Source organism: Bombina bombina, chromosome 3 (genome assembly GCF_027579735.1).
Source record: "Bombina bombina isolate aBomBom1 chromosome 3, aBomBom1.pri, whole genome shotgun sequence".
NCBI classification, from domain to species: Eukaryota; Metazoa; Chordata; class Amphibia; order Anura; family Bombinatoridae; genus Bombina; species Bombina bombina.
Genome location: NC_069501.1, coordinates 1273429309 through 1273456895, shown reverse-complemented (window position 1 = coordinate 1273456895; position 27587 = coordinate 1273429309). Strand labels below are relative to the sequence as shown.

General features: G+C 40.2%; 1 protein-coding gene across 1 annotated transcript in view; it reads left to right on the top strand.

The window, feature by feature from the left end:
• LOC128654734 (uncharacterized) overlaps window positions 1–27251 on the top strand; it is a 71014-nt gene extending 43763 nt beyond the window's left edge. The window contains exon 3 of the mRNA XM_053708830.1: window positions 25831–27251. Coding sequence (XP_053564805.1) covers window positions 25831–25864 — 34 coding nt within the window. The 3' untranslated portion in view covers window positions 25865–27251. The remainder of the gene's footprint in view (window positions 1–25830) is intronic.
• The last annotated feature ends 336 nt before the right edge of the window (window positions 27252–27587 follow it).

The following is a 27587-nucleotide window of genomic DNA, read 5'->3' as shown; positions in this document are numbered from 1 at the left end:
CGCGCGCGTGCACGGGAGGGCGGGGGCGGGCGCGTGCACGGGGAGGGAGCGGGTGGGAACCGCTACACTACAGAAAAAGGTGCAATCAGTTTAAAATAACTGAAGAAAAAAAACAATCAATGAGGTGGTTGGGGTTTGTGGTGGTGGTGGGGGGGGGTTTGGGGAAGCTACACTACAGAAAAAAAAAAACTTAAGAAAAAAAAGCACTTTTTTGTATAAGCTGGGTACTGGCAGACAGCTGCCAGTACCCAAGATGGCCCCAATAAGGCAGATAGGGAAGGTTACAAAGCTGTTTTGGGGGGGATCAGGGAGGTTGGAGGCTAAGGGGGGTCCTATACAGCAGAATAATTATTATTTTTAAAAAAAAAAAAACCTATACCCCCCAAAAAGCTTTTATTTTAGTACTGGCAGACTTTCTGCCAGTACTTAAGATGGCGGGGACAATTGTGGGGTGGGGGAGGGAAGGGAGCTGTTTGGGAGGGATCAGGGGGTCTGATGTGTCAGGTGGGAGGCTGATCTCTACACTAAAGCTAAAATTAACCCTGCAAGCTCCCTACAAACTTCCTAATTAACCCCTTCACTGCTAGCCATAATACACGTGTGATGCGCAGCAGCATTTTGCGGCCTTCTAATTACCAGAAAGCAACACCAAAGTCATATATATCTGCTATTTCTGAACAAAGGGGATCCCAGAGAAGCATTTACAACCATTTGTGCCATAATTGCACAAGCTGTTTGTAAATGATTTCAGTGAGAATCCTAAAATTGTGAAAAATTTAACGTTTTTTTTTTATTTGATCGCATTTGGCGGTGAAATGGTGGCATGAAATATACCAAAATGGGCCTAGATCATTACTTTGGGTTGTCTACTACACTACACTAAAGCTAAAATTAACCATACAAGCTCCCTACAAGCTCCCTAATTAACCCCTGCACTGCTGGGCATAATACACGTGTGGTGCGCAGCGGCATTTAGCGGCCTTCTAATTACCAAAAAGCAATGCCAAAGCCATATATGTCTGCTATTTCTGAACAAAGGGGATCCCAGAGAAGCATTTACAACCATTTGTGCCATAATTGCACAATCTGTTTGTAAATAATTTCAGTGAGAAACCGAAAGTTTGTGAAAAAATTTGTGAAAAAGTGAACGATATTTTGTATTTGATCGCATTTGGCGGTGAAATGGTGGCATGAAATATACCAAAATTGGCCTAGATTAATACTTTGGGATGTCTTCTAAAAAAAAATATATACATGTCAATAGATATTCAGGGATTCCTGAAAGATATTAGTGTTCCAATGTAACTAGCGCTAATTTTGAAAAAAAGTAGTTTGGAAATAGCAAAATGCTACTTGTATTTATGGCCCTATAGCTTTCAAAAAAAGCAAAGAACATGTAAATATTAGGTATTTCTAAACTCAGGACAAAATTTAGAAACTATTTAGCATGTTTTTTTTTTGGTGGTTGTAGATGTGTAACAGATTTTGGGGGTCAAAGTTAAAAAAAGTGTGTTTTTTTCCATTTTTTCCTCATATTTTATAATTTTTTTTATAGTAAATTATAAGATATGATGAAAATAATGGTATTTTTAGAAAGTTAATTTAATGGCGAGAAAAACGGTATATAATATGTGTGGGTACAGTAAATGAGTAAGAGGGAAATTACAGCTAAACACAAACACCGCAAAAATGTAAAAATAGCCTTGGTCCCAAACGGACAGAAAATGGAAAAGTGCTGTGGTCATTAAGGGGTTAAGGTATGACTGGCCATATTTCTAACAAGACTATGTAATGCTGGAAGGCTGTCATTTCCCCTTATGGGGACCGGTAAGCCATTTTCTTAGTTAAATAAAAGAATAAAGGGCTTCATAAGGGCTTAAAAAACTGGTAGACATTTTTCTGGGCTAAAACGTTTGCTTTATTAGGCATATTTTGCAGATTCTAACTATTAATGGTTATTATAATCTTGGGGATTGTTTAGAAAAACGGCAGGCACTGTGTTGGACACCTTTTTCAGATGGGGGCCTTTTCTAGTTATAGACAGAGCCTCATTTTCGCGCCACTAATGCACAGTTGTTTTTGGAGAGCAAGGCATGCAGATGCATGTGTGAGGAGCTAAGAATCACTGAAAAAGCTTATAGAAGGCATCATTTGGTATCGTATTCCCCTCTGGGCTTGGTTGGGTCTCAGCAAAGCATATAGCTGGGACTGTATAGGGGTTAAATGTAAAAACGGCTCAGTTTCCGTTAATTTAAGGGTTAAAGCTCTGAAATTTGGTGTGCAATACTTTTAATGCTTTAAGACACTGTGGTGAAATTTTGGTGAATTTTGAACAATTCCTTCATACTTTTTCACATATTCAGTAATAAAGTGTTTTCAGTTTGAAATTTAAAGAAACAGTAACGGTTTTATTTTAAAACGTTTTTTGTGCTTGATTGACAAGTTTAAACCTGTTTAACATGTCTGTACCATCAGATAAGCTATGTTCTATATGTATGAAAGCCAAGGTGTCTCCCCATTTAAATTTATGTGATAATTGTGCCATAGTGTCCAAACAAAGTAGGGACAGCAATGCCACAGATAATGATATTGCCCAAGATGATTCCTCAAATGAGGGGAGTAAACATGATACTACATCATCCCCTTCTGTGTCTACACCAGTTTTGCCCACACAAGAGGCCCCTAGTACATCTAGTGCGCCAATTCTTATTACCATGCAACAATTAACGGCTGTAATGGATAACTCTATAGCAAACATTTTATCCAAAATGCCTACTTATCAGAGAAAGTGCGATTGCTCTGTTTTAAACACTGAAGAGCAAGAGGACGCTGATGATAACTGTTCTGACATACCCTCACACCAATCTGAAGGGGCCATGAGGGAGGTTTTGTCTGAGGGAGAAATTTCAGATTCAGGAAAAATTTCTCAACAAGCTGAACCTGATGTTGTGACATTTAAATTAGAACATCTCCGCGCACTGCTTAAGGAGGTATTATCTACTCTGTGCTGGATGATTGTGACAATTTGGTCATTCCAGAGAAATTATGTAAGATGGACAAGTTCCTAGAGGTTCCGGTGCCCCCCGACGCTTTTCCTATACCCAAGCGGGTGGCGGACATAGTAAATAAGGAGTGGGAAAGGCCCGGCATACCTTTTGTTCCCCCCCCCCTATATTTAAGAAATTATTTCCTATAGTCGACCCCAGAAAGGACTTATGGCAGACAGTCCCCAAGGTCGAGGGGGCGGTTTCTTCTCTAAACAAACGCACTACTATTCCTATCGAAGATAGTTGTACTTTCAAAGATCCTATGGATAAAAAAATTAGAGGGTTTGCTTAAAAAGATTTTTGTTCAGCAGGGTTACCTTCTACAACCAATTTCATGCATTGTTCCTGTCACTACGGCAGCGTGTTTCTGGTTCGAGGAACTAGAAAAATCGCTCAATAAAGAATCTTCGTATGAGGAGGTTATGGACAGAGTTCAAGCACTTAAATTGGCTAACTCTTTTATTTTAGATGCCGCTTTGCAATTAGCTAGATTAGCGGCGAAAAATTCAGGGTTTGCTATCGTGGCGCGCAGAGCACTTTGGCTAAAGTCTTGGTCAGCGGATGTGTCTTCCAAGACAAAATTGCTTAAAGGGACAGTATACTGTAAAATAGTTTTTCCCTTAATGTGTTTACAGTTTTTTTTTTTTACCAACTGCAGAGTAAAAAATGTATGAAAATGAGCTTTTTAAGGCTTATTTGTGTATATTAAAGCTCTGATTTTGTGTTTTGAAGCCACAAACTAATAAAATGGGTTGAGCTTGTAGGTATAATCAGAACTCATTACTTTATCACATTGTGTAAATATACTTGCTTCTTTATCTTATATCTGTCCATAAAACAATCACCAGTACCTTGAGAGAACAATGGAAAATGAACATTTTATTACCTTATCTCTGCTATATCCAACTGGGAGTGTAATTTCTTCTGCTGGCTGTGTTTACAAAACTCATCTATAGCTGGTACGCGCGGCCACAAACTTTCAGAATAGGTGGGGATACCACCTGCTAAATCAACCATTTCAAATGCCAATATAAGGGTAAAGGAGCTACTTGTAAACAATTTAATACACTCCAGCAGGTAAAGTGGATCATTGGGAACACATTAAAGGGGAGAAATTTTTTGAGTAAACTGTCCCTTTAACATTCCTTTCAAGGGTAAAACATTATTTGGACCTGATTTGAAGGAGATTATTTCAGACATCACTGGGGGAAAGGGCCACGCCCTCCCACAGGATAGGTCTTTTAAGGCTAAAAATAAACCTAATTTTCGTCCCTTTCGCAGAAACGGACCAGCCTCTAATTCTACATCCTCTAAGCAAGAGGGTAATACTTCACAACCCAAACCAGCCTGGAGACCAATGCAAGGCTGGAACAAGGGTAAGCAGGCCAAGAAGCCTACCACTGCTACCAAAACAGCATGAAGGGATGGCCCCCGATCCGGGACCGGATCTGGTGGGGGGCAGACTTTCTCTCTTTGCTCAGGCTTGGGCAAGAGATGTTCAGGATCCTTGGGCGCTAGAAATAGTTTCTCAAGGTTATCTCCCGGAATTCAAGGAACTACCCCCAAGGGGAAGGTTCCACAAGTCTCAATTATCTTCAAACCAAATAAAAAGACAGGCATTCTTACATTGTGTAGAAGACCTGTTAAAAATGGGAGTGATTCATCCAGTTCCAATAAGAGAACAAGGGATGGGTTTTTATTCCAACCTGTTTATAGTTCCCAAAAAAGAGGGAACATTCAGACCAATTTTGGATCTCAAGATCCTAAACAAATTTCTCAAGGTTCCATCGTTCAAAATGGAAACTATTCAAACTATCCTACCTACTATCCAGGAAAATCAATTTATGACTACCGTGGATTTAAAGGATGCGTACCTACATATTCCTATCCACAAGGAACATCATCAGTTCCTGAGGTTCGCTTTTCTGGACAAGCATTACCAGTTTGTGGCACTTCCATTCGGATTAGCCACTGCCCCAAGGATTTTCACAAAAGTACTAGGGTCCCTTCTAGCGGTTCTAAGACCAAGGGGCATTGCAGTAGTACCTTATTTGGACGACATCCTGATTCAAGCATCGTCTCTGTCAAAAGCAAAGGCTCATACGGACATCGTCCTAGCCTTTCTCAGATCTCACGGATGGAAGGTGAACAAAGAAAAAAGTTCTCTGTCCCCGTCAACAAGAGTTCCCTTCTTGGGAACAATAATAGATTCCTTAGAATTGAGGATTTTTCTGACAGAGGTCAGAAAATCAAAAATTCTAAGCTCTTGTCAAGTACTTCATTCTGTTCTTCGTCCTTCCATAGCGCAGTGCATGGAAGTAATAGGATTGATGGTTGCAGCAATGGACATAGTTCCTTTTGCACAAATTCATCTAAGACCATTACAACTGTGCATGCTCAGACAGTGGAATGGGGATTATACAGACTTGTCTCCGACGATTCAAGTAGATCAAAAGACCAGAGTTTCACTCCGTTGGTGGCTGACCCTGGACAATCTGTCACAGAGAATGAGCTTCCGCAGACCAGAGTGGGTCATTGTCATGACCGACGCCAGCCTGGTGGGCTGGGGCGCGGTTTGGGAACCCCTGAAAGCTCAGGGTCTATGGTCTCGGGAAGAGTCTCTTCTCCCGATAAACATTCTGGAACTGAGAGCGATATTCAATGCTCTCAAAGCTTGGCCTCAACTAGCAAAGGCCAAATTCATAAGGTTTCAATCAGACAACATGACGACTGTTGCATATATCAATCATCAGGGGGGAACAAGGAGTTCCCTGGGGATGGAAGAAGTGACCAAAATAATCCAATGGGCGGAGGATCACTCCTGCCACTTGTCTGCAATCCACATCCCAGGAGTGGAAAATTGGGAAGCGGATTTTCTGAGTCGTCAGACATTCCATCCGGGGGAGTGGGAACTCCATCCGGAAATCTTTGCCCAAATAACTCAATGGGGCATTCCAGACATGGATCTGATGGCGTCTCGTCAGAACTTCAAGGTTCCTTGCTACGGGTCCAGATCCAGGGATCCCAAGGCGACTCTAGTAGATGCACTAGTAGCACCTTGCCACGCAGGACTTGGTATGCAGACCTGGTGAATATGTCATCGGCTCCACCATGGAAGCTACCTTTGAGACAGAACCTTCTTGTTCAGGGTCCATTCGAACATCCGAATCTGGTTTCCCTCCAACTGACGGCTTGGAGATTGAACGCTTGATTTTATCAAAGCGTGGGTTTTCAGATTCTGTAATAGATACTCTGATTCAGGCTAGAAAGCCTGTAACTAGAAAAATTTACCATAAAATATGGAAAAAATATATCTGTTGGTGTGAATCTAAAGGATTCCCATGGAACAAGATAAAAATTCCTAAGATTCTATCCTTTCTACAAGAAGGTTTGGAGAAAGGATTATCTGCAAGTTCTCTAAAGGGACAGATCTCTGCTTTATCTGTTTTACTTCACAAAAGACTGGCAGCTGTGCCAGATGTTCAAGCATTTGTTCAGGCTCTGGTTAGGATCAAGCCTGTTTACAGACCTTTGACTCCTCCCTGGAGTCTAAATCTAGTTCTTTCAGTTCTTCAAGGGGTTCCGTTTGAACCCTTACATTCCGTAGATATTAAGTTATTATCTTGGAAAGTTTTGTTTTTGGTTGCAATTTCTTCTGCTAGAAGAGTTTCAGAGTTATCTGCTCTGCAGTGTTCTCCGCCCTATCTGGTGTTCCATGCAGATAAGGTGGTATTGCGTACTAAGCCTGGTTTTCTTCCGAAAGTTGTTTCCAACAAAAATATTAACCAGGAGATAGTTGTACCTTCTTTGTGTCCGAATCCAGTTTCAAAGAAGGAACGTTTGTTACACAATTTGGACGTAGTCCGTGCTCTAAAATTCTATTTAGAGGCTACTAAAGATTTCAGACAAACATCTTCCTTGTTTGTTGTTTATTCTGGTAAAAGGAGAGGTCAAAAAGCGACTTCTACCTCTCTTTCCTTTTGGCTTAAAAGCATTATCCGATTGGCTTATGAGACTGCCGGACGGCAGCCTCCTGAAAGAATCACAGCTCACTCCACTAGGGCTGTGGCTTCCACATGGGCCTTCAAGAATGAGGCTTCTGTTGACCAGATATGTAAGGCAGCGACTTGGTCTTCACTGCACACTTTTGCCAAATTTTACAAATTTGATACTTTTGCTTCTTCGGAGGCTATTTTTGGGAGAAAGGTTTTGCAAGCCGTGGTGCCTTCCATTTAGGTGACCTGATTTGCTCCCTCCCTTCATCCGTGTCCTAAAGCTTTGGTATTGGTTCCCACAAGTAAGGATGACGCCGTGGACCGGACACACCTATGTTGGAGAAAACAGAATTTATGCTTACCTGATAAATTACTTTCTCCAACGGTGTGTCCGGTCCACGGCCCGCCCTGGTTTTTTAATCAGGTCTGATGAATTATTTTCTCTAACTACAGTCACCACGGTATCATATGGTTTCTCCTATATATATATTTCCTCCTGTCCGTCGGTCGAATGACTGGGGTGGGCGGAGCCTAGGAGGGATCATGTGACCAGCTTTGCTGGGACTCTTTGCCATTTCCTGTTGGGGAAGAGAATATCCCACAAGTAAGGATGACGCCGTGGACCGGACACACCGTTGGAGAAAGTAATTTATCAGGTAAGCATAAATTCTTTTTTTCCAAACTGAAACCACATGACCGACGGCGTCTGACGCCACGGCTTGTGCTCCGTCTCTGTAGACGGGTAGTATCTCCCTGAAGGCGGCCAGCTGATCTGTTAGTCGTGGCAAAAGATTTTTAACCTGCACTTAGTGCTTATGCACGCAGGAAAAAGATGTACTGGGGCATAAATTGCCCTCCAAACTCCAAGATGAATTTTAGTGGTAGTAAAGATTGCAAAGTGATAACCCGGGTTAAAATACAAAGTTCATGAATCATAATAAAGTGGTATTGTAATATAACAGTGTCACAATGCTATACAAATGACGCGTTTCGCCCTTCTCTGGGCTTTAACAAGGTATTATACTTTATGCATTTGCTTTCCACAGCAAGGTTTTAAGACACAGCCCTTATGCTATTGAATTTATCATCCTATGCCTGAGTAAGACTAGGACTGTCTGTATTTTATCTCTATTTGGAGTGACTTTGGCAACATTTCTTTCCAATATCGGCAACTGTGACATACATTTACAAGGCATATAATCACAAGCCATGGTTGTGGACTGACACAAAGTAACCGTCAATAACGGACATTATTGTTTGCCACTATTCTGGGTATTACATTATTAAACACATTGTGGATGATTTAAATTTGTTTTTAGAATTAACTATTTAGTTACTCTGTTTTTAGGGAGACGTCCCTCAGTATATGTTTTAATTGGTGCATTTTAATAAATATTGGTTATATTTTTACATTTTGATAGTGTTTGATATTTTAAGCCTCTAGGCGCTCTCTCTAATAAGTATTTTAGTAACTGTATTTAATGTCATATCACAGACTAACGTGAGTACGTGATACAGATATAACTAGTAACTGTACTTAATATGACATAAATATATATATATATATATATATATATATATATATATATATATACAGGTAGCCCTCAGTTTTTACGCCGGGGTTAGGTTCCAGGAGGAATGGTTGTAAATCGAAACCGTTGTAAATTGAAACCCAGTTTATAATGTAAGTCAATGGGAAGTGAGGGAGATAGGTTCCAGGTCCCTCTCAAAATTGGCATAAGTAACACCTAGGGGTCGATACGATAAAAATCGTCACCGGCGACGCCAATATTTACACTGGTTTGGTATCACATATACGGCGTAACCTAGAAGTTACGCCCGTATATTTCTGCCGTCGCCCGTAGTTTTTTGGGCTATAGGCAGGTATACCAAACCAGCACAGTTTGGTATCCAATATGCAGCGTAAGGACTTACGTGGCGAAAATGTAGAAAACTTACTCCATTTTCACCTTGCCACAAAAAGCAGCCGTAAGAAGCCTTATGCTGACTATTGGAGCCCCGTAACTCCCTAAACTAACTAGAAAATAAACCTAACACCTAACGCATGCGCAATGTCTATCTACCTGTCACCCGCGATCTCCCCCCCCCCCCCCCCGAAATCCCTAATAAAGCTATTAACCCCTAAACCGCCGCTCCCGGACCCCGCCGCCATCTACATAAACTAACCCCCTACTGTGAGCCCCTAAAACCGCCGCCATCTACCTTGCCTAATCTGACCCCTTACACCGCCGCCACCTATATAAAAATTATTAACCCCTAATCTAATCCCCCTATACCGCCGCCAGCTATATTAATATTATTAACCCCTAATGTAAGCCCCTTACACCGCCGCCATCTCTATTAAAATTATTAACCCCTAATTTAATCTACCTACCACGCCGCCAGCTATATTATCTATATTAACCCTAAGTATATTATAGTTAATATAGTTATTACATTATATATATTAACTATATTAACCCTAATTATATTAATATAGTTAATATAGTTACTATAGTATTTATATTAACTCTATCTAACCCTAACACCCCTAACTAAATTTATATTAAATTAATCTAATTCATTTAATAAACTAAAATATTCCTATTTAAATCTAAATACTTACCTATAAAATAAACCCTAAGATAGCTACAATATAATTAATAATTACATTGTAGCTATGTTAGGGTTAATAGTTATTTCTCTTGTTAAGTGTAGTCAGTCCACGGGTCATCCATTACTTATGGGATTATATCTCTTCCCTAACAGGAAGTTGCAAGAGGATCACCCAAGCAGAGCTGCTATATAGCTCCTTTCCTCACACGTCATATCCAGTCATTCTCTTGCACCTAACTAAAGACAGGTCGTTGTGAGAGGGCTGTGGTGTTTTAAACTTAGTTTTATTTCTTCAATCAAAAGTTTGTTATTTTAAACGGCACCGGAGTGTGCTGTTTGTTCTCAGGCAGCATTAGAAGAAGAATCTGCCTGCGTTTTCTATGATCTTAGCGGACGTAACTAAGATCCACTGGCTGTTCTCGTACATTCTGAGGAGTCAGGTAACTTCAGAACAGGGGAATAGCATGCAGGGCCCCCCTGCAAGGAGGTATGTGCAGTAAATTATTTTCTAAGGAATGGAATTGACTGAGAAAATACTGCTAATACCGATGTAATGTAAGTGCAGCCTTAAATGCAGTGGTAGCGACTGGCATCAGGCTGATGAGTGTGTGTGTGTACACTGAAGTATTTCTCTAGGGAATGGAATTTTACTCAGAAAATACTGTTAATACTGAAGTAATGTATGAGCCTTCACTGCAGTAAAAGCGACTGGTAGCAGGCTTATTAATAACACTTCATAACTTTAAAATACATTTTCAAAACGTTTACTAGCATGTTAATCGTTTTTTGTGAGGTACTTGGTGATAAAACTTATTGGGCATGATTTTTACCACATGGCTATCGTTTTTTTCTGCATAGAAACAGTTTACTGAGCTTCCCCACTGTTGTAATATGAGTGGGAGGGGCATATCTTAGCGCTTTTTTCCGCAGTAAAAATTCAGTCACAGTCTTCCTATTTCATCCTCCATGATCCAGGACGTCTCTACAGAGCTCAGGGGTCTTCAAAGCTCGTTTTGAGGGAGGTAATCAGTCACAGCAGACCTGTGACAGTGTGTTTGACTGTGATAAAAACGTTAATTATTACAATTGTTATCCGTTTTTGGGTATCAAGGGGTTAATCATCCTTTTGCTGGTGGGTGCAATCCTCTGATAACCTTATACACTTACTGTAAAAATTTGGTTGCTATAACTAATTTGGTTCATGGTTATTTCAACGGTGACAGCTTTTTGTGCTTCTTAAAGGCGCAGTAGCGTTTTTTATATTGCTTGTAAATTTATTTGAAAGTATTTTCCAAGCTTGCTAGTCTCATTGCTAGTCTGTTTAAACATGTCTGACACAGATGAATCTGTCTGTTCACTATGTTTAAAGGCCAATGTGGAGCCCAATAGAAATTTGTGCACTCAATGTATTGATGTTACTTTAAATAAAAGTCAAACTTTGCATGTAAAGAAATTATCACCAGACAACGAGGGGGAAGTTATGCCGACTAACTCTCCTCACGTGTCAGTACCTTCGCCTCCCGCGCAGGAGGTGCGTGATATTGTGGCGCCAAGTACATCAGGGCGGCCCATTCAAATCACTTTGCAAGACATGGCTACTGTTATGACAGAAGTACTATCTAAATTGCCAGAATTAAGAGGTAAGCGCGATCACTCTGGGGTAAGAACAGAGCGCGCTGATAATGGGAGAGCCGTGTCCGATACTGCGTCACAATTTGCAGAACATGAGGACGGAGAGCTTCATTCTGTGGGTGACGGATCTGATCCAGGCAGACTGGATTCAGAGATTTCTAATTTTAAATTTAAGCTTGAGAACCTCCGCGTATTGCTAGGGGAGGTATTAGCGGCTCTGAATGATTGTAACACGGTTGCAATTCCAGAGAAAGTATGTAGGCTGGATAAATACTTTGCGGTACCGGTGTGTACTGACATTTTTCCTATACCTAAGAGGCTTACAGAAATTGTTAACAAGGAGTGGGATAGACCCGGTGTGCCTTTTTCACCCCCTCCTATATTTAGGAAAATGTTTCCAATAGACACCACCACACGGGACTTATGGCAGACGGTCCCTAAGGTGGAAGGAGCAGTTTCTACTCTGGCTAAGTGTACCACTATCCCGGTGGAGGATAGCTGTGCTTTTTCAGATCCAATGGATAAAAAATTAGAGGGTTACCTTAAGAAAATGTTTGTTCAACAAGGTTTTATCTTACAACCCCTTGCATGCATTGCGCCTGTCACTGCTGCGGCGGCATTCTGGTTTGAGTCTCTGGAAGAGGCCATTCGCACAGCTCCATTGGATGAAATTATGAACAAGCTTAAAGCCCTTAAGCTAGCTAACTCATTTGTTTCTGATGCCGTCGTACATTTAACCAAACTTACGGCTAAGAACTCCGGATTCGACATCCAAGCGCGCCATCCAAGCGTGGCTTAAATCCTGGTCAGCTGATGTGACTTCTAAATCTAAATTGCTTAATATTCCTTTCAAAGGGCAGACCTTATTCGGGCCCGGCTTGAAAGAAATTATCGATGACATTACCGGAGGTAAGGGCCATGCTCTGCCTCAAGATAACCTCGTAACCTCAAGGCAGGAGCAGCATCAACTTCCTCCGCTCCAAAACAGGAAGGAGCTGTTGCTCGTTATAGACAGGGCTGGAAAGCTAACCAGTCCTGGAACAAGGGCAAGCAGGCCAGAAAACCTGCTGCTGCCCCTAAGACAGCATGAAGTGAGGGCCCCCTATCCGGAAACTGATATAGTGGGGGGCAGACTTTCTCTCTTTGCCCAGGCTTGGGCAAGAGATGTCCAGGATCCCTGGGTGTTGGAGATCATATCTCATGGATATCTTCTGGACTTCAAAGCTTCTCCTCCACAAGGGAGATTTCATCTTTCAAGGTTATCAGCAAACCAAACAAAGAAAGAGGCGTTTCTACACTGTGTACAAGACCTCTTACTAATGGGGGTGATCCACCCAGTTCCGCGGACGGAACACGGGCAAGGATTCTATTCAAATCTATTTGTGGTTCCCAAGAAAGAGGGAACCTTCAGACCAATCTTGGACTTAAAGATCCTAAACAAATTCCTAAGAGTTCCATCATTCAAAATGGAAACTATTCGAACCATCCTACCCATGATCCAAGAGGGTCAGTACATGACCACAGTGGGCTTAAAGGATGCCTACCTTCACATACCGATTCACAGAGATCATTACCGGTATCTAAGATTTGCCTTCCTAGACAGGCATTACCAGTTTGTAGCTCTTCCCTTCGGGTTAGCTACGGCCCCAAGAATCTTTACAAAGGTTCTGGGCTCACTTCTGGTGGTTCTGAGACCGCGAGGCATTGCAGTGGCTCCGTACCTAGACGACATTCTGATACAAGCGTCAAGTTTTCAAACTGCCAAGTCTCATACAGAGATAGTTCTGGCATTTCTGAGGTCGCATGGGTGGAAGGTGAACGTGGAAAAGAGTTCTCTATTGCCACTTACAAGGGTTCCCTTCCTAGGGACTTTTATAGATTCTGTAGAGATGAAAATTTACCTGACGGAGGCCAGGTTATCAAAACTTCTAAATGCTTGCCGTGTCCTTCATTCCATTCCACACCCGTCAGTGGCTCAGTGCATGGAGGTAATCGGCTTAATGGTAGCGGCAATGGACATAGTACCATTTGCGCGCCTGCATCTCAGACCGCTGCAATTGTGCATGCTAAGTCAGTGGAATGGGGATTACTCAGATTTGTCCCCTCTGCTAAATCTGGATCAAGAGACCAGAGATTCTCTTCTATGGTGGCTTTCTCGGCCACATCTGTCCAAGGGGATGTCCTTCCGCAGGCCAGATTGGACGATTGTAACAACAGACGCCAGCCTCCTAGGTTGGGGCGCAGTCTGGAATTCCCTGAAGGCTCAGGGATCATGGACTCAGGAGGAGAGACTCCTCCCAATAAACATTCTGGAGTTAAGAGCAATTTTCAATGCTCTTCTCGCTTGGCCTCAGTTAGCAACTCTGAGGTTCATCAGATTTCAGTCGGACAACATCACGACTGTGGCTTACATCAACCATCAAGGGGGAACCAGGAGTTCCCTAGCGATGTTGGAAGTCTCAAAGATAATTCGCTGGGCAGAGTCTCACTCTTGCCACCTGTCAGCAATCCACATCCCAGGCGTGGAGAACTGGGAGGCGGATTTTCTAAGTCGCCAGACTTTTCATCCGGGGGAGTGGGAACTTCATCCGGAGGTCTTTGCCCAACTGATTCATCGTTGGGGCAAACCGGAGCTGGATCTCATGGCGTCTCGCCAGAACGCCAAGCTTCCTTGTTACGGATCCAGGTCCAGGGACCCGGGAGTGGTGCTGATAGATGCCCTGACAGCACATTGGGTCTTCAACATGGCTTATGTGTTTCCACCATTTCCGATGCTCCCTCGATTGATTGCCAGGATCAAACAGGAGAGAGCATCAGTGATTCTGATAGCGCCTGCGTGGCCACGCAGGACCTGGTATGCAGATCTAGTGGACATGTCGTCCTGTCCACCATGGTCTCTGCCTCTGAGGCGGGACCTTCTAATTCAGGGTCCTTTCAACCATCCAAATCTAATTTCTCTGAGGCTGACTGCATGGAGATTGAACGCTTGATTCTATCAAAGCGTGGCTTCTCGGAGTCGGTTATTGATACCTTAATACAGGCTAGGAAACCTGTTACCAGAAAAATCTACCATAAAATATGGCGTAAATATTTATATTGGTGCGAATCCAAAAGTTACTCATGGAGTAAGGTTAGGATTCCTAGGATATTGTCTTTTCTACAAGAGGGTTTAGAAAAGGGTTTATCTGCTAGTTCGTTAAAGGGACAGATTTCGGCTCTGTCTATTCTTCTGCACAAACGTCTGGCAGAAGTTCCAGACGTTCAGGCCTTTTGTCAAGCTTTGACTAGGATTAAGCCTGTGTTTAAGACTGTTGCTCCGCCGTGGAGCTTAAACTTAGTTCTTAACGTTCTGCAAGGCGTTCCGTTTGAACCCCTTCATTCCATTGATATCAAGCTGTTATCTTGGAAAGTTCTGTTTTTGATGGCTATTTCCTCGGCTCGAAGAGTCTCTGAGTTATCTGCCTTACATTGTGATTCTCCTTATCTGATTTTTCATTCAGACAAGGTAGTTCTGCGTACTAAACCTGGGTTCTTACCTAAGGTAGTCTTTAACAGGAATATCAATCAAGAGATTGTTGTTCCTTCATTGTGTCCTAACCCTTCTTCAAGGCAACTAAAGATTTTCGTCAAACTTCTTCCCTGTTTGTCGTTTACTCTGGACAGAGGAGAGGTCAAAAGGCTTTGGCTACCTCTCTCTTCTTTTGGCTTCGTAGCATAATACGTTTAGCCTATGAGACTGCTGGACATCAGCCTCCTGAAAGAATTGCAGCTCATTCTACTAGAGCTGTGGCTTCCACCTGGGCCTTTAAGAATGAGGCCTCTGTTGAACAGATTTGCAAGGCTGCAACTTGGTCTTCACTTCACACTTTTTCAAAATTTTACAAATTTGACACTTTTGCTTCTTCAGAGGCTGTTTTTGGGAGAAAGGTTCTACAGGCAGTGGTTCCTTCCGTGTAAAGTTCCTGCCTTGTCCCTCCCGTCATCCGTGTACTTTTAGCTTTGGTATTGGTATCCCATAAGTAATGGATGACCCGTGGACTGACTACACTTAACAAGAGAAAATATAATTTATGCTTACCTGATAAATTCATTTCTCTTGTAGTGTAGTCAGTCCACGGCCCGCCCTGTTTTTTTACGGCAGGTCTAAATTTTAATTAAACTCCAGTCACCACTGCACCCTATAGTTTCTCCTTTCTCGTCTGGTTTCGGTCGAATGACTGGATATGACGTGTGAGGGGAGGAGCTATATAGCAGCTCTGCTTGGGTGATCCTCTTGCAGCTTCCTGTTAGGAAGAGATATATTCCATAAGTAATGGATGACCCGTGGACTGACTACACTACAAGAGAAATGAATTTATCAGGTAAGCATAAATTATATTTTTACAGGTAAATTGTTAATTATTTTAACTAGGTATAATAGCTATTAAATAGTTATTACCTATTTAATATCTACCTAGTTAAAATAATTACCCAATTACCTGTAAAATAAATCCTAACCTACGTTACAAATACACCTACACTATCAATAAATTAAATAAACTACAAATATCTATCTAAAAATACAATTAAATTAACTAAACTAAATTACAAAAAATAAAAAAAAGATTACAAGATTTTTAAGCTAATTACACCTATTCTAAGCCCCCTAATAAAATAATAAAGCCCCCCAAAATAAAAAAAATTCCCTGCCCTATTCTAAATTAAAAGTTCAAAGCTCTTTACCTTACCAGCCCTTAAAAGGGCCTTTTGTGGGGCATGCCCCAAAGAATTCAGCTCTTTTGCATTTAAAAACATAGACAATAACCCCCCCCCCCCCCCCTTAAAAAAGCCTAACACTACCCCCCTGAAGATCTCCCTACCTTGTCTTCACCACACCGGGCCGAACTCCTCATCCGATCCGGGCGATGTCTTCCTCCAAGCGGCAAAGAAGAATTTTTCCTCCCGGCGATGTCTTCCTCCAAGCGGCAGCAAAGTCTTCTTTCTTCGCTCCGCCACCGCGGAGCATCCATCCCGGCCGACGACTGAACGACGAATGAGGTACCTTTAAATGACGTCATCCAAGATGACGTCCGCCGAATTCCGATTGGCTGATAGGATTCTATCAGCCAATCGGAATTAAGTTAGAAAAATCTGATTGGCTGATTGAATCAGCCAATTAGATTCAAGTTCAATCCGATTGGCTGAACCAATCAGCCAATCGGATTGAACTTTAATCTGATTGGCTGATTCAATCAGCCAATCAGATTTTTCTAACTTAATTCCGATTGGCTGATAGAATCCTATCAGCCAATCGGAATTCGGCGGACGCCATCTTGGATGACGTCATTTAAAGGTACCTCATTCGTCGGCCGGGATGGATGCTCCGCGGCGGCGGAGCGAAGAAAGAAGATTGAAGATGCCGCCGGAAGGAAGAAGACTTTGCTGTCGCTTGGAGGAAGAATTCTTCTTTGCCGCTTGGAGGAAGACATCGCCGGAGGAAGAATTCTTCTTTGCCACTTGGAGCAAGACATCGCCCGGATCGGATGAGGAGTTCGGCCCGGTGTGGTGAAGACAAGGTAGGGAGATCTTCAGGGGGGTAGTGTTAGGCTTTTTTAAGGGGGGTTTGGGTGGGTTTAGAATAGGGGTATGTGGGTGGTGGCTTGTAATGGGGGGGGGTATTGTCTATGTTTTTAAATGCAAAAGAGCTGAATTCTTTGGGGCATGCCCCACAAAAGGCCCTTTTAAGCTTTGAACTTTTTTTAATTTAGAATAGGGCAGGGATTTTTTTTTATTTTGGGGGGCTTTATTATTTTATTAGGGGGCTTAGAATAGGTGTAATTAGCTTAAAAATCTTGTAATCTTTTTTTTATTTTTTGTAATTTAGTGTTTGTTTGTTTTTTGGTAATTTAGTTTAGTTAATTTAATTGTATTTTTAGATAGATATTTGTAGTTTATTTAATTTATTGATAGTGTAGGTGTATTTGTAACTTAGGTTAGGATTTATTTTACAGGTAATTGGGTAATTATTTTAACTAGGTAGATATTAAATAGTTAATAACTATTTAATAGCTATTATACCTAGTTAAAATAATTAACAATTTACCTGTAAAATAAATATTAACCCTAACATAGCTACAATGTAATTATTAATTATATTGTAGCTATCTTAGGGTTTATTTTATAGGTAAGTATTTAGATTTAAATAGGAATATTTTAGTTTATTAAACGAATTAGATTAATTTGATATAAATTTAGTTAGGGGTGTTAGGGTTACATAGAGTTAATATAGTTAATATAAATACTATAGTAACTATATTAACTATATTAACCCTAATATAATTAGGGTTAATATAGTTAATATATATAATGTAATAACTATATTAACTATAATATACTTAGGGTTAATATAGATAATATAGCTGGCGGCGGGGTAGGTAGATTAAATTAGGGGTTAATAATTTTAATAGAGATGGCGGCGGTGTTAGGGGCTCACTTTAGGGGGTTATAGATTTAATATAGCTGGCGGCGGGGTACGGGAGCGGCGGTTTAGGGGTTAATAACTTTATTAGGTTGCGGCGGGCTACGGGAGCGGCGGTTTAGGGGTTAATAACTTTTTTTTATTGTTAGGCTAGTGAGGGGGGATAGCGGATAGAGGGTTAGACATGTCGGGCTATGTTTAGGAGGCGTGTTAGACAGTGCGGGTGATTTAGACTTTAGTCAGGTTTTGTAGGCGCCGGCAGTTTCTAACGTGGCGCAAGTCACTGGCGACTCCAAAAGTCTGTACTTACGCAGATTTCTGGACATCGCTGGTTTGTGAGACTTGCGCCACTTTAGCAAGTGACGGCGCCGCATATTGGATAGCTCGAGTTGCGAGCTGAAACTGCGTGCGACGCGGGTTCCCTCGCTTGCGCCGCAAACTGCGATCTATTTCGGATTGCGCCCCTAATACATTGCTTTGAAATTTAGACTTTAAATGCTAAACAGCATTATAAACCTAATAAAATAATCACACAACACAGAATATATAATTAAACTAAGTTAAATGAACAGAAAACATTTGCTAAACAGAATTATAAACCTAATAAAATCACACAACACAGACTTCACTTGCATTTTTCTGCAAACAGTTCTTTCTATGCATTCCAATCTGGACTGATTTATAGACAGGAAGATCTTGTTCCTTTGAAATCTACTCGATAGCTCAGGTCTGGTAAAATTCATTAATTTCAGCTTGCTGCAACACAAGCGGACAGCTCCACCTACTGGCTATTTTAATAAATGCACTGCTTCTCAATGCTTTTCAATAGCAGTCACATGACTGGAATAAAAGGTTGTTATTCTGAAACGGTGTAAATTGAACCGTTGTAAAACGAGGGCCACCTGTATATACACATACTAACACATACATATATACCCCAAGGCAGAACATAGTGCGAACTGCGATCTCATCGCAGAAACTGGAGCCTGCCTGCAGAAAAATAACGGCCAGGTCCGTTAAAGGGACACTGAACCCAAAATTTTTCTTTAGTGATTCAGGTAGAGCATACAATTTTAAGGAACTTTCTAATTTACTCCGATTTATCAATTTTTCTTGCTATCTTTATATGAAAAAGAAGGTATCTGCTTTTTTCTAGGTTTAGAACTCTGGACAGCAGTTTTTGATTGATGGATGCATTTATCCACCAATCAGCAAGGACAACCTAGGTTGTTCACCAAAAATGGGCCGGCATCTAAACTTACATTCTTGCATTTCAAATAAAGATACCAAGAGAATAAAGAACATTTGAAAATAGGAGTTGTGGCAAACCTAGCCACTTCTGGACTATAATGTAAGAAAGGTTGTCTATAGGCTTTATTGTGTGCCATCTCCAGAGTCAGACTGCTAGTTGATAAGATGGACTGCATTGTTTTCTTGTGTTGAAATTGTTATCTGCTAAGTAATGTAATTCTATTGTGGCATGTCAAAGGGCGTTTGCTCTCTATCTAATGTATAATATTCTTTCAACCCCCCAGCTGGGGTCAGACCTGCATAAATACTAGGCATATAGCCTTTAATAAATGTCATTCTGTTTTAAACCTGAAAACTGGCTGGGTTGTGAGTTGCTGATCCCATATTCAGGACATTGTTCATCTGGTGTTAACCCTTGGTATCCTGTTGGTACCGTAACAGGAGTAAATTAGAAAGTTCTTAAAATTGCATGCTCTATCTGAATCACAAAAGAAAAAATTTGGGTACAGTGTCGCTTTAAGCATAGAATTTTCTTCAACAGGATTTTTTTTTTTTTTTCCTTGCCAGTGCAGTGCTTTCAAGTTGACAACCGGCAAATTTTTAGTGCAATTACTAAAGGCTGCTCTGCTCCTGAAATTGATACATTTTAGATGCAATATTAATGTTACTTTTACCCGCCAGCATTCTGTGACTGTCTGCAACTGTGAGGTAAGTGTACTAGCTTTTCTATTACTGCAGCAGCTGTTTGAAACTCTGTGGTTGGTGTTGACTTGAGCAGTGAGTGCACTAATTCTGTATTATTGATTAGTGTGTTGATTGAATCATGTTTTCACTGAGTGGGCACTTGGGCAGGCAGACTTGTAGTTCATAATAATATGTTAAGAGGCTCACAGCCTGCAGTACCATCTTGTTGCAACTGAAGCCAATTTTAGGGCTGCCAGTTAGGAGGGATCTGTCAGGGGAAATTGATTCAGGGGGCCCCAGCATCCTCAGAACTGAGGGATCCCCCTCCGGACTTGTGAGCGCAGCCCAAAGACAGGACAGACTCCTAAACTTCCCAACAAATAAAGCAGATGAGGGAACTGAGCACTCTGTGTCCCTCCTACAGTGCCGGAGAGAGGAGGAGAGCAGGGAGTGTTAGAGGATTCGGAATACCATTTATTTTTAGCATACTCTGTCTGTACTGAGTGGACAGTCTGGGGCAGGCAGGCACGCATGTAGTTAATATAATAATATATGTTAAGAGGCTCAGGCTGGGGATGAAAGGGGGCATCTCACATGTACTGCGTGCTTTCAAAACAGACTTCGGAACGGCAGTAACAAATTCTGGTTTTCATTTCTGGCTTTTCAAGAATGTAATTTTGTAATATTGCTGTTCCGAGGTCTGTTTTTGAAAGCACGCAGTACATGTGAGATGCCCCCCTTTCATCCCCAGCCTGAGCCTCTTAACATATATTATTATATTAACATTAAATAAATGGTATTCCGAATCTTCTAACACTCCCTGCTCTCCTCCTCTCTCCGGCACTGTAGGAGGGACACAGAGTGCTCAGTTCCCTCATCTGCTTCATTTGTTGGGAAGTTTAGGAGTCTGTCCTGTCTTTGGGCTGCGCTCACAAGTCCGGAGGGGGATCCCTCAGGTCTGAGGCTGCTGGGGCCCCCTGAATCCATCCCCCCCCCCCCCCGACAGATCCCTCCTAAACAGCAACCCTAAAACAGGCTTCAGTTGCAACAAGATGGTACTGCAGGCTGTGCTAAGGTATGAGACACGGACTGTTTGCTAAGCTCCTCCCTAAACTACTCCTTTGGCATATCTGGGCAGCTATGACTGGTTACATTTGCAGCTTCAGATAACGTAGAGAGACCATGGTGATATATATATATATACACACTCCACAACAATTGCAGCGTTGCGCTCTATCTTACCCTCCATACACGCTATCACGGCACTATTGGAGCTCCAGTGGGGGGGATGGCGTCACAAACTCTCCCGGATATGCTTCTGAGAAAGTACTGCTCGTCTCACAGTACAGGTATGTAGACAAATACAAAAGGTAACTCAGGCACTTCCCGGAAAGTAATGTAAAAAGTAGAGCTTTATTGATCCAAGTAATAAAAACAGACTAAAGCATAGTCCAAACTGACACAGCTTTAAACAACTAATATACAGTGAATAAGGACTGCTGGGTTCCTGCTGCAGACATGTTTTGTGCTAAGGTAGCACTTGTTCACTGCTTACAGGATACCCAGACTCCTCTAGGTTTAAATAGAGAATTTCTTAAAGGTATAAGTACTCTAATTAAAGCATCCTTATTGTTGTCAACAGTTCCATATGAACTTGATTACCAGATTTTATTTTTACTAGTTTATGCCATGCATGTTTTCTTGATTAGTGATGCACCGAAATGGAAATTCTGGACCGAAACCGAATTCGAAAATCCAGGATGCACTTGACCGAAAACCGAAACTGATACCGAAAATGTATTTTTTCAAATTAATTTTTTTTTAGTTTTTTTTTTTTTTTTTTGGCATAATTAGAGCCAATAAAAAAAAGGCCACACTTTTATTGAAAGTAACACACTAAAATTGGACAAAAATATCTTAAAACAATAATATGCTACACAATAATTATACCAAGAAAAAAAAAACAGGCAAAAAATGCAATTTTCGGCCAAAATGTTTTGGTGCATCCCTACTTAAAACAATTATAAATATCAATATACTGTATTATTCTTCATTTAGTTCTATGTAACAGAATCATATTTAACAGGTTTTTTTTTTACCAATTATCCAAATAAAGTATAGTCCTAGAAAACTCATTATATGCAGAACAGTAAGTCAAGTAATATCCTTAAACAGCAGCTCTAGGCTAGCATCAAATTTCAAACCTGCTACACAATAATTTTACCGAAAATAACAGGCAAAAAAAACGAAAACCGAAATAGCCAAAAATGCCATTTTCGGCCGAAACTTTCTGCAGCCGAAATTTCGGTGCATCCCTAATCTTGATACATATTTTTTATATATATTTATTTTTATAGCAGTTTTGCACAATATATTTTATTTCAATCTTTTGAATGAATCCCCAACTTTCCAATTTATATATTTTTAATCAATTTAGGTATTTTTAAATGATACACATTTTCTATAGATAGATGTACACTAAAGAGGTGATTAATTGTATATACTATGCTGTGAATAATATATGATGATAGTATTGAGAGATATAGCAGTTCTTTTTTGAGCATTGAAATAAAATACAGGGGGGGTATGCAATGCATGAAGAGAGACCAGGGTGATATATGTGGGGGGGGGTGGTATGCATGAAGAGATCATGGTGATGTTGATATGCGGGGGGGGGGGGGTATGCATGAAGAGACCATGGTGATATTGATATGCAGGGGGGGGTATGCATGAAGAGACCATGGTGATATTGATATGCGGGGGGGGGGGTATGCATGAAGAGACCATGGTGATATTGATATGCGAGGGGGGGGGTATGCATGAAGAGACCATGGTGATATTGATATGCAGGGGGGGGTATGCATGAAGAGACCATGGTGATATTGATATGCGGGGGGGGGGTATGCATGAAGAGACCATGGTGATATTGATATGCGGGGGGGGGGGTATGCATGAAGAGACCATGGTGATATTGATATGCGAGGGGGGGGTATGCATGAAGAGACCATGGTGATATTGATATGCAGGGGGGGGTATGCATGAAGAGACCATGGTGATATTGATATGCGGGGGGGGGGGTATGCATGAAGAGACCAGGGTGATATTGATATGCGGGGGGGGGTATGCATGAAGAGACCATGGTGATATTGATATGAGGGGGGGTATGCATGAAGAGACCAGGGTGATATTGATATGAAGGGGGGGGGTATGCATGAAGAGACCAGGGTGATATTGATATGCAGGGGGAGTATGCATGAAGAGACCATGGTGATATTGATATGCAGGGAGGGGGTATGCATGAATAGACCATGGTGATATTGATATGCAGGGGGGTATGCATGAAGAGACCATGGTGATATTGATATGAGGGGGGTATGCATGAAGAGACCATGGTGATATTGATATGCAGGGAGGGGGTATGCATGAATAGACCATGGTGATATTGATATGCAGGGGGGTATGCATGAAGAGACCATGGTGATATTGATATGAGGGGGGTATGCATGAAGAGACCATGGTGATATTGATATGAGGGGGGGTATGCATGAAGAGACCATGGTGATATTGATATGCGGGGGGGGGGGTATGCATGAAGAGACCAGGGTGATATTGATATGAAGGGGGGGGGGTATGCATGAAGAGACCAGGGTGATATTGATATGCAGGGGGAGTATGCATGAAGAGACCATGGTGATATTGATATGCAGGGAGGGGGTATGCATGAATAGACCATGGTGATATTGATATGCAGGGGGGTATGCATGAAGAGACCATGGTGATATTGATATGAGGGGGGGTATGCATGAATAGACCATGGTGATATTGATATGCAGGGGGTATACATGAAGAGACCATAGTGATATTGATATGCAGGGGGTATGCATGAAGAGACCATAGTGATATTGATATGCAGGGGGTATGCATGAAGAGACCATGGTGATATTGATATGCAGGGGGGTATGCATGAAGAGACCATGGTGATATTGATATGCAGGGGAGTATGCATGAAGAGACCAGGGTGATATTGATATGCAGGGGGGTATGCATGAAGAGACCAGGGTGATATTGATATGCAGGGGGTATGCATGAAGAGACCATGGTGATATTGATATGCAGGGGGGTATGCATGAAGAGACCAGGGTGATATTGATATGCAGGGGAGTATGCATGAAGAGACCATAGTGATATTGATATGCAGGGGGGTATGCATGAAGAGACCAGGGTGATATTGATATGAGGGGGGGTATGCATGAAGAGACCATGGTGATATTGATATGCAGGGGAGTATGCATGAAGAGACCATGGTGATATTGATATGCAGGGGGGGGGGGGTACGCATGAAGAGACCATAGTGATATTGATATGCAGGGGAGTATGCATGAAGAGACCATAGTGATATTGATATGCAGGGGAGTATGCATGAAGAGACCAGGGTGATATTGATATGAGGGGGGGTATGCATGAAGAGACCATGGTGATTCAGTTAGTCAACAACACTGCACTGCTGTGGTGAGCCATGAAGACATTTGTATGAATAATGCACCTTTTTTATTACTAATTCTATGTTAGACTATGTCTGCAGCTAATTTGCAATGCAATTTTCAACTACTGCACTATATTATAAAACTTTAAATATTGCTTATTCTCCATTAAACTATCATGTTGCAATTGAACTGGTGCTTTAGTGTAACTGACAAATTTAAAATTAATTTTAATTTAAAAATGACCTGCAGAAAATGTTTCACTAAAAAAAATCTCATCACAGAAAGTGAAAAAAAGTTCTGCCTCTGGGCATATATATGTATATACACATAGTAACACTGGGCATATATATGTATATACACATAGTAACACATAAATATATATGTATATACACATAGTAACACATAAATATATATGTATATACACATAGTAACATAAATATATCTGTATATACACAAACTAACACAGAAATATATATGTATATACACATAATAACACATAAATATATATGTATATACACATAGTAACACATAAATATATATGTATATACACATAGTAACATAAATATATCTGTATATACACATAATAACACATAGATATATATGTATATACACATAGTAACATAAATATATCTGTATATACACAAACTAACACATAAATATATCTGTATATACACATAATAACACAGAAATATATATGTATATACACATAATAACACATAAATATATATGTATATACACATAGTAACACATAAATATATATATATATACACATACAAACACATAAATATATATGTATATACACATACTAACACATAAATATATATGTATATACACTTAGTAACACATATAAATATATATCTGTATATACATTTAGTAACACATATAAATATATATCTGTATATACACATAGTAACACATATAAATATATATCTGTATATACACTTAGTAACACATATAAATATATATCTGTATATACACATAGTAACACATATAAATATATATCTGTATATACACTTAGTAACACATATAAATATATATCTGTATATACACTTAGTAACAAATAAATATATCTGTATATACACATAGTAACACATAAATATATCTGTATATACACATAGTAACACATAAATATATCTGTATATACACATAGTAACACATAAATATATCTGTATATACACATAGTAACACATATAAATATATATCTGTATATACACTTAGTAACACATATAAATATATATCTGTATATACACTTAGTAACACATATAAATATATATCTGTATATACACTTAGTAACACATATAAATATATATCTGTATATACACATAGTAACACATATACCCCACAGCCTCCAGCTTTAGCCCCAAAAAGCTGCCTAGTACAGTATTTTTCTTTTAAATAAAAAATGCAATTTTTTTATTTTCAAAAGGCTCTAGACACTCTATTTTGGGACCAATTGGGGCACATTAAAAAAAAAAATGTAAGCACTAATTGCTTCTGCGAGCTCATGGTAGCAATAAAAAGCCACTTGTAATTTGCCCGTTTGCAGGCACGTGATAAATAAGTGCTCCACTTGTAATCTAGGCCTTTATAAGAACGGATTTCATATTTCATCATTTCATAAAATATATTTATTATTGTGTCTCTTCTTTCTTTCTCTAATTTAGGTCTTTATCAGAAGAAGAGCCCACAGGCATCTAGCGCAGGATCAGTGGGCGTGAGGCCCTTCTCTGCTGCCCAGATACACAGTAGCCACCACGGGCAGATATCACCCGGAGGAGAGGATCAGAAAGTGCTGCAGCCAAGTGTAACCATCAGAAGAGCCAATCAGATCATCTCCCCACCTATAAATAATTTATATTCATCCATTTAAATGGTTTAGTTAAAGGGACATAATACTCATATGCTAAATCACTTGAAACTGATGCAGTATAACTGTAAAAAGCTGACAGGAAAATATCACCTGAGCATCTCTATGTAAAAAAGGAAGATATTTTACCTCACAATCTCCTCAGCTCAGCAGAGTAAGTTCTGTGTAAAAAGTTATACTCAGCTGCTCCCAGCTGCAGGTAAAAAATAAATAAATGAAGAAATGAACAGCAGCCAATCAGCATCAGCAGTGCTGAGGTCATGAACTCTTACTGTGATCTCATGAGATTTGACTTAACTCTCATGAGATTTCATCGTAAGCTTCCTTTACCTGATTGGTGAAATAATGAGAGTGCACGAAGCTCATCCTTTCAGTTGTCCCGGGACAGACACACTAAAATGCTGCTTAGAAATCCTTTACAATGGGAGGTGGCTACTGAGGAACTTTTGAGGTAAAATATCTTTCTTTTTTACATAGAGATGTTCAGGTGATATTTTCTAATCAGCTTTTTACAGCTATGCTGCATCACTTTCAAATGTTTAAACATTTGGGTATTATGGCCCTTTAAGTATTTATACTTAAAGGGACATGAAACCCGAAATTTTTCTTTTAATATTCAGAGAGAACAAGCAATTTTAAACAACTTTCGAATTGACTTCTATTATCTAATTTGCTTTGTTCTCTAGCTATCTTTTGTTAAGAATACCTAGGTAGGCTCGTGAGCAGCAAAGCAATACTGGGAACTAGTCTGGAGCAATAGAATGTTTTTACTCTTGCTGCCATCTAGTGCTCAATATCATTCTTTTAAAACTATCTTCAAATAGTTATTTAGATACAAGCATGACACTTACCTAGATATGCTCTTCAGCAAAGAATACCATGAGAAAGAAGTCAGTCTGATAACAGAAATACTTTAAAAAAAAAATGTATGGTCTGTCTGAAGAAAACATTTTGGATTCATGTCTCTTTAATAGTGAAATATATATTGGGGTCTATTCCAGTCCATAAGAGCTCTGTGATGTGCCTTAGTATACAAATCACAAGTTAATACTATAAAATGTATACACAAGTAAAGAATGATCATATATGATTGTAATGTGATTAGAAATGTAATATTAATGATAAGATGTTCTAATAAATTTGACATTTTGATTAAACATGAATTGATATTACTGTTAAAGGGAAAAGCCTGCATTAAACACATTGCACAATGCTGAATCAGCCTCCTTGTTTACTCTTACAAGGATGGTACATTGAAAATCTTAAGAAAAACCTGTTATCGATTTTGGGCCAGATTACCAATGGAGCAGTATTTAATGCTACCTCTCGCGCACTGACTCTGCTAGAAGTAAGGATTTTGTGCGCATTGGGTAGCGCTCGTGTTACAAATTGAAAGTAAAAAGTTTTTGCTTCTGCGCTAACGTGATGGCTCAATAACCTAAAGATAAAATATCATGACCTCAGAAGTCAATAGAACACTCCACTAGTGCGCTATCCAGACATGAAAATATTACTATTTCACATTTCAATGTTCTATTTATTCATAAATACATA